Consider the following 6808-nt stretch of genomic DNA (forward strand, 5'->3'; position numbering starts at 1 on the left):
TGAACAGAATTAAAGTAATTTCACTTGCAAAAATAAAGTAAGCAATAAAAGATACGAAGTACAATTTTTATATCACCATATTGTTATGATGTTTTTAATGTTGTGGTAACCGGACCGGATCAGAACCGTCTATACAACTGATCCGGTTGAGTGCTCTTGAACAGTCTTACGATCAATGGTAGGATCGGTTTTACAAAATTAGTTTTTTTTTTCTAAAATCTTATTTGGCGTTTCACTTGCTATTTTAGGTTAAATATTTATAACATAGTAAATCCATACCAAAAGATAAAACTGTTCCATATTTTGTTTAAATTCGTTATAAATTACTTTTTGAGTCCCTGTGTTTTAGTGGTTTTAACCACTTGAGTCCAAAAATAAAAAAAAATTTAACACTCCGAGTCCCTAATCGCTCATTTTATAATGTTTTGAGTCCCTATGTTTTAGTGGTTTTAACCACTTGAGTCCAAAATCATACAAGTGTTAAAAATTGGACTCAAAACGTTATAAAATGAGCGGTTAGAGACTCAGGGCGTTAAATTTTTTAATTTTGTATTCAAGTGGTTAAAACCAGTAAAACACAAGGACTCAAAAAGTAATTTACTCACTAAAAAATAATTTATGACGTCATCCGGTTTTAAAAACCGATCCATCAACGATAACCGGTGGTCCGGTTATGAAAAAATGGAGTTTTGAACAATCTAAAATGAAAGATGGTATTAAAGCAAGAAACTTTGTGTGCTATATATTCATTCAAATACTCTAAAAACAAATGGATGCTGCTGCATATACCCAAATCCTCTTTTAATGATGGCATTTGGTGCAAGCAAATGTATACTATGTAATCAAACATAATCTGCAACTATCAGAGAATTAAAGAATCAGTGGTAAGTAAAGATCATGTTAATAATCTTTTCATGAATCCAAACACTCGTACGGGTTTGCGTAGAAATATTCTTCTTCCTTCGGTCTATCGGAAATCATCACTCGCCGGGCCGGTCGACCCATTCGATCCGCATGAACTTCTTTCACTGTGTTTGAAAACTCCTCCCAATTCAGTGACCCTTCACTGTATCTGTCTATTAAGTCAATCAAGACTTTTCGGTCAAGCCGGATGGTCTTCTTGAACCCCAAGTATCTGGTACATGTTAAAACGGATCAGAATGAGTTCCCGTTCAAACGGGTCATCTTTAGTACATGTTAAAAAGGGCCGGGCCAGGTTGGGTTGGGTTGACCCAAAAACATTTTTTCTCCATTTCAAAAAAAAAAAAAAAGAAATAATATTTTTACAGTATAGAATTAGATCTTCGAACAAAAACGATTTAGGACGTTAAAAATAAATTCTGGACCGCTGGCTGCTTGAGACAGAACACAAACAAAATCGACCCCTTTACGAGTGAGTATATGAGTAAAACGTCAAAATTTTTATTAATGACATACCTTCGATGACCCTCAACAACTCTAGCCATGTTTCCATCATACGTCGGAACAAAGATATCGCTTTCTAAAGAGACAAGGTAATCAAGTGCAGCCATTTGTGACGAATGGTTCTGAAAGAACCCGAGCTCCAAAGGGTCCAACAGCGTCTCCTTTCGCACCTGTTCATAACAACCATTAGACAGACTTATAGTAGTAACCTTAAATAATCGGTTTAACTAACCAGATTTGGAAACTCTCCAGCTAAAGTAGCCATTCGTCTTTCACCGCCGTAAATTTCACCAGCAGCGATGTAAATTTGAATATTTCGATCGATGCTCAAAGCGCGTAACACCAAAGCGGTTTCTTCCGGTGTCATAGGACACAACCCTTCTTTTCGTTTGAAATCGGAGTTGATTTCTTTCTCTTTCCACCATGTATAAGCATATCTAACAATTCAAAAAACGACGACCCGATTTAGGAATGATATAAAAACAAAAAGCCGAATCTTGTTTCGAAAGTTACCTCATTCTTGTCAGTTCTTCGACTTCTTCGTTGTTGCATCCTTGTGTGCATCCAGAGAATGCCAACATATCCATTTCGTATCTAAGATGAAGAACTAAAAACGGCCCCTTTTTTCGGAGGATATTCACAACTTTTTTACCGAGTTCCTCGATCTGTGGAGTGAATTTCAAGCCGCTGAAATTTACTCGACAACGAAGTTTTTGAATCTCTAGGGGGAGACCATTGTTTGCAAGTCGAGCGTCAGTTCGATTTAAATGTACAACTTTAAACCTTTGGATAAGTGGAAGAATCTGTGGAGTGGACCAATAATTTAGAATAATTGTTAGTGCTAAAAAGTTAAAGTTAACAACATCATTTACGAGCGAGCAAAAAGCAAACCTGATTATGATAATAAGAAATGTCGGACCAGCTAATCGGTGCTAAAGAGCGAATTCTTCCGCGTCTTTTAATATTCGGGGGAAGCTCTTTTAGTATCCGAACCTCGTCCCTTAACGATCTGATGAAATGATCAACGTCAAAGATGTCTTCAAAGTCACTGTAGATTATGTATTCAATCAGAACATTATATGTAATCGTTTTGCTACATTGTAATTAATTGTTTAGCGAAAATGATTTAACTTACCTAGGATCGGCCCAGAATGACGATTTATCCAATTCTGGAACAATAAGTGTGACATTTAAGTATCTAGCAACTGCAACCATGTCACAGATCTGCGTATCTCGGAATAACAAATTAACATCACTTGCAATGTATGCAAATAAGTAAATAAACCGACGAAATTCAAGATTATTATTATATCAAACTTACCGCTCCTCGCATTTGATTAAGTCCTCCATTGCAAGAAACCATAAGGTAACCATTGTTCTTGTAATACCCTACAGTGAACAATAACATAATCAAATTCAAGATTCTCATACAAATATTTACACAAAAGAACTTACTTACTTTTGGGGGGAAGATAAACTTTGGATTCTAAGAAAGAAGATGAAGATGAAGAATGAATTGATTCACTCTGTTTAGAAGTATAACAAGAAGGCCAAGTTTTCAACAATCTTGGACCCCAAATCTCACCAACAGTCAACAACTGAACAACACAGATCCACAACAACAAAGTTGTCATTCCTCTAGTCATCCACAATATCATTCTGGCTTGAGACAACACATTCAAACTAGATTTGTCCCCTTTACTACCTTCTCCTCCTCCACCACCACCACCCATTTTATTCAATCTCAACTGCCCCCCCCCCCACTTGACAGTTAATTTCCAACTAATCTACAACAACACATTGCAGTTTCACCATTTCACTTTCAACGTTTGTCAAAATTGATGCAAGGTAGACGCAAATTAGACAAGTGGGTATTGGATTTGGTCTTGTGGGTATTTGTTTAATGTGAAAAAGCCGCAAACTTATATTCCAATCCCCAATTTTTTAGGAAATCAAGAAAGAATCTTGAAACCCCCCCTTGAAATGCGTGTTGCAAATCTTGAATTGATCAATTAACGAACTTAATGGAGAAAGTAACGGAGACCCTTTATCACTGGTTATCCGTTGGTGAATGTTGTGTAAGTTTTCCGGCGAGAAGTGAATAAGAAGAAGGATAGAGATTGTGAGCGGTGATGAGATGTGAAGAGGGGGGTAGGGTATGGTATGGTATGGTTTTGTTTATATGCAGTTAATAATTTGTGGGAAAAGGAGTAGAAACTGAAGTTGTTGTGGCCTGTGATTACGGAGCCGATTGTTGCCTTTTTCTTACTCTTTTTTACAGGAGAAAAATGGGCATTTGAACTTTTCCAAGATTCGGTATTATATTAAGTTTTGCTTAATCTATCGTTATTATTTGTTTAGTGTTAGAGAACGATAATTATTGGAGATGATGCACTTTGTTAGGTATTTTTGTAAATGGATTAATATGAGACATATGGAAGTAGGAAATTTAATCGGCGTATAACTCATAACACTCATTAAAATAAGGGTTAAACTATTTAGTTAACAATATTTAGAGTTAAATGTCATTTTAGTCCCTGTGGTTTGAGTCGTTTTGTCAGTTTAGTCCAAAGATTTCATTTTTCATATGTGGGTCCAAAAATGTTTCATCGTTGCCATTTTAGTCCACTAGGTTAACTTCATCCATTTTTTTCTGTTAACGAGAAGCGCAATTCGATCATTTTATTTGTAATTTTGTTAACTAAGGACAATTCGGCCATACAAAATGATCAAATTGCCCTTCTCATTAACAAAAAAATGGATGAATCTAACCCAGTGGACTAAAATGGCAATGGTGAATTCTTTTTGAACCCACATGCGAAAAACGAACATTTGAACTAAACTGGAAAAATGGCCCAAACCATAAGGAGAAATCACATTAACTCCTATATTTATAATAGTGAGAAGGTTTTGGTGATCTTTACCCGATCACCAAATAGAAAAAAAAAGGAAGAAACTTCGATGATTTCAAACGTTTTTGGAAGAGATGACTTGTAAGTAGTAATTTTCTAGCTTTGAGAGAAATTAATGAATAGTGTTTTGTAAGGTGGATTATTTAGCATCTATTCGAATCACCATCTTTTTGTTTATGTTGTGAACTTGTGATATTTCTCTTACCCTTAACTCTTATTTATTGTTATTTAGGTTACATGATTTTCCTTGAGAAATATTTAGCTACCAATAAATTAAATTTCGAGAAAAAGTGATCATAATTTGAAAATAGTTTTATTCACACCTATAGACTCTTACTAGTAGATTACACAATGACTGCAAGATAGACTCTTCTTGGACTATTGTATTTACGGTCTAATTTTGAGGGTTTTTAGATCAAACCGGGAGCTAAAATATCAATAACGGCTTTTTATTATAAAAACCCAAACTGCCCTGTTTAGTTTAATTACTGTTGAATTCCATTTTGATTTCACATTTCAAGCTTTATTGAGCCCATATATATGATCCACAAATTTTAAAAAATAAAAAGATGTCCCAATATACATAATACAAGTTATCCGAAATAAGTTGTAAAAAAATGCCATAAAAAGAAAGTTATTATATGAAATGTGTTCCATTTCAAGACATTCTAGCCCTCTCAGTTAAAAATGAAAATACAAGATTTCATGAAGAATATGAGATCTGAAAAATGCTTCCAAAAGCAGATAAAATCTAATATTTTATGCTTCCAAAAGAAGATAAAATCTAAGGTCCCAATTTTTTTTAACGGCGTTATTTGTGTCTTCCAGTACACATGTTCTTATCAATAACTTATAAGAAGAAAGCGTTTCTAACTGGATACCAACAAGATTAGATAGATATCTTAATCCAAATATATATTCTTTATTATTAGATGAAAACTCTATACAGAAAAAGAAAAATAACAAACTTAAAGCAACATATTTCATAATTTTCAATTTTCAAATAAAAAGTAAAAATTGGAGCAGTTTATTTCAATTTAATATATGTAATATACTAATATACTAGCGGTAAGATCCGTGTGTAAACACGGGTCGTTTCTTAGAAAACCATGCATAACACATATTGATAGAACATATAGATATGTGTATAGATATTGTAGCAAAACGTGTTATCTATTATAGCTAAAAAACAACTATAAGTACATATAAAAGATATTTAACAAACTTAATAAAAGATGTCTAAAGGATGTCTAACAAACTTAATAAAATTCATCAGTTACATATGATTATTTCAATTCTCTTATTCAAAAAAGAGAGTACATATGAAAGATGTCTAACAAACTTAATAAGATTCAAATACAACTTAACTTTAACAAACATTAACTAAGAACATACGATCACCTGCCTAAACAACACACATCAAACCTCATTCAAGAATTTGTTACGCAGCAACATGTCCTTCGCTACATGTTATGATCTGATTAAATATACTACTGCAAACAATGTAACAGACGCTGATTCAACAATCTCCCTATACAACAGATGATATGAAAACCCTTCTTTATTACTGATTTTTATTTCTCATCAACATCTCCCTAATTTGTCCTTTGAATTGTAATTCAAAGTCCAGGGAGAACATGACTTCTTCATCATCCATCTCAAGTTGAAGGTCCAACAAATCTTGGAGATCGTATGCATTCAGATTATATGCACTATCCATTTTAATCTCTTCAACACTACCATCTGATCTGATCAAAGTCAATACTTGGGTTTTTGAACATGACTTCCACTTTAATATTTTTGGATCAGTTGGTTTTCTTGGGCAAAGAATTATTGAAGATGAGTTTGGTGATTGTGTTCTGCTAACTAAATTTACAATTGATTCAGACAAATCAGATGATGAGAGTGTGACAACTGGCACAAAACCGGTAATTTCCGTACACTTTAATTATTATTTAATGACTGCAATGATGTGCTTTAATGTCAACATTATCTGATTTCATACAATACAAGCGAATTCATGCACGTTTTATACTACAAGAATTACTTTATACATTAATGAACTGCGTTGCGTCAGAAATACTAGTAAACTCACTGGTAAGACACATTGTGTCAACAGAACTGCAGAAAGCACTCAGACAATAAACTTGGTGCCTAGGTGTAGGTCCAACAACAAGAATATATTAAAACCCAAGAGTACATACAAGGGTTTATATATAGACTTTACGGAAGCTAAAATAGGCACTAAAAAGCACCCGAAACGCACTTTAAGTGTAGAATTTTATTAAATTCAGCATTTGGTAAATTATACTAGATAAAAAAATGATGTTAAACACCATAAACTACTAAAAAAAATGTCGGGAATATTATCTAGACACAAAAACGCATCATACCATATAAATTACATAACTTAACATCTTAGTGATCCGTTAACCAAACTGGTACCAAACAAATTCCCAAACATTAACTAG

At 33.7% G+C, this 6808-nt stretch overlaps 1 protein-coding gene across 1 annotated transcript; it reads right to left on the minus strand.

The window, feature by feature from the left end:
* Positions 1–716: 716 nt before the first annotated feature.
* Positions 717–3680, minus strand: LOC110912793 (rhamnogalacturonan I rhamnosyltransferase 1). The gene is made up of 8 exons (XM_022157602.2): positions 2885–3680; positions 2747–2814; positions 2561–2649; positions 2317–2473; positions 1939–2228; positions 1658–1862; positions 1438–1595; positions 717–1135 (listed from the first exon to the last, which is right to left on the minus strand). The coding sequence occupies exons 1-8, from the start codon at positions 3156–3158 to the stop codon at positions 913–915; spliced, it is 1464 nt and encodes a 487-aa protein (XP_022013294.1). The 5' UTR covers positions 3159–3680; the 3' UTR covers positions 717–912.
* Between the last annotated feature and the right edge of the window lie 3128 nt (positions 3681–6808).

This window comes from Helianthus annuus, chromosome 12 (genome assembly GCF_002127325.2).
Source record: "Helianthus annuus cultivar XRQ/B chromosome 12, HanXRQr2.0-SUNRISE, whole genome shotgun sequence".
NCBI classification, from domain to species: Eukaryota; Viridiplantae; Streptophyta; class Magnoliopsida; order Asterales; family Asteraceae; genus Helianthus; species Helianthus annuus.

Excerpts from the sequence above, each read along its gene's own strand:
- LOC110912793 (XM_022157602.2), bottom strand. The coding sequence starts at position 3,158 with ATGGGTGGTGGTGGTGGAGGAGGAGAAGGTAGTAAAGGGGACAAATCT. Across the intron at positions 2,815-2,884 it reads AGTTTATCTTCCCCCCAAAA|GGTATTACAAGAACAATGGT; the intron begins GTAAGTAAGTTC and ends TGTTCACTGTAG. Across the intron at positions 1,863-1,938 it reads GAAGAACTGACAAGAATGAG|ATATGCTTATACATGGTGGA; the intron begins GTAACTTTCGAA and ends TTGAATTGTTAG.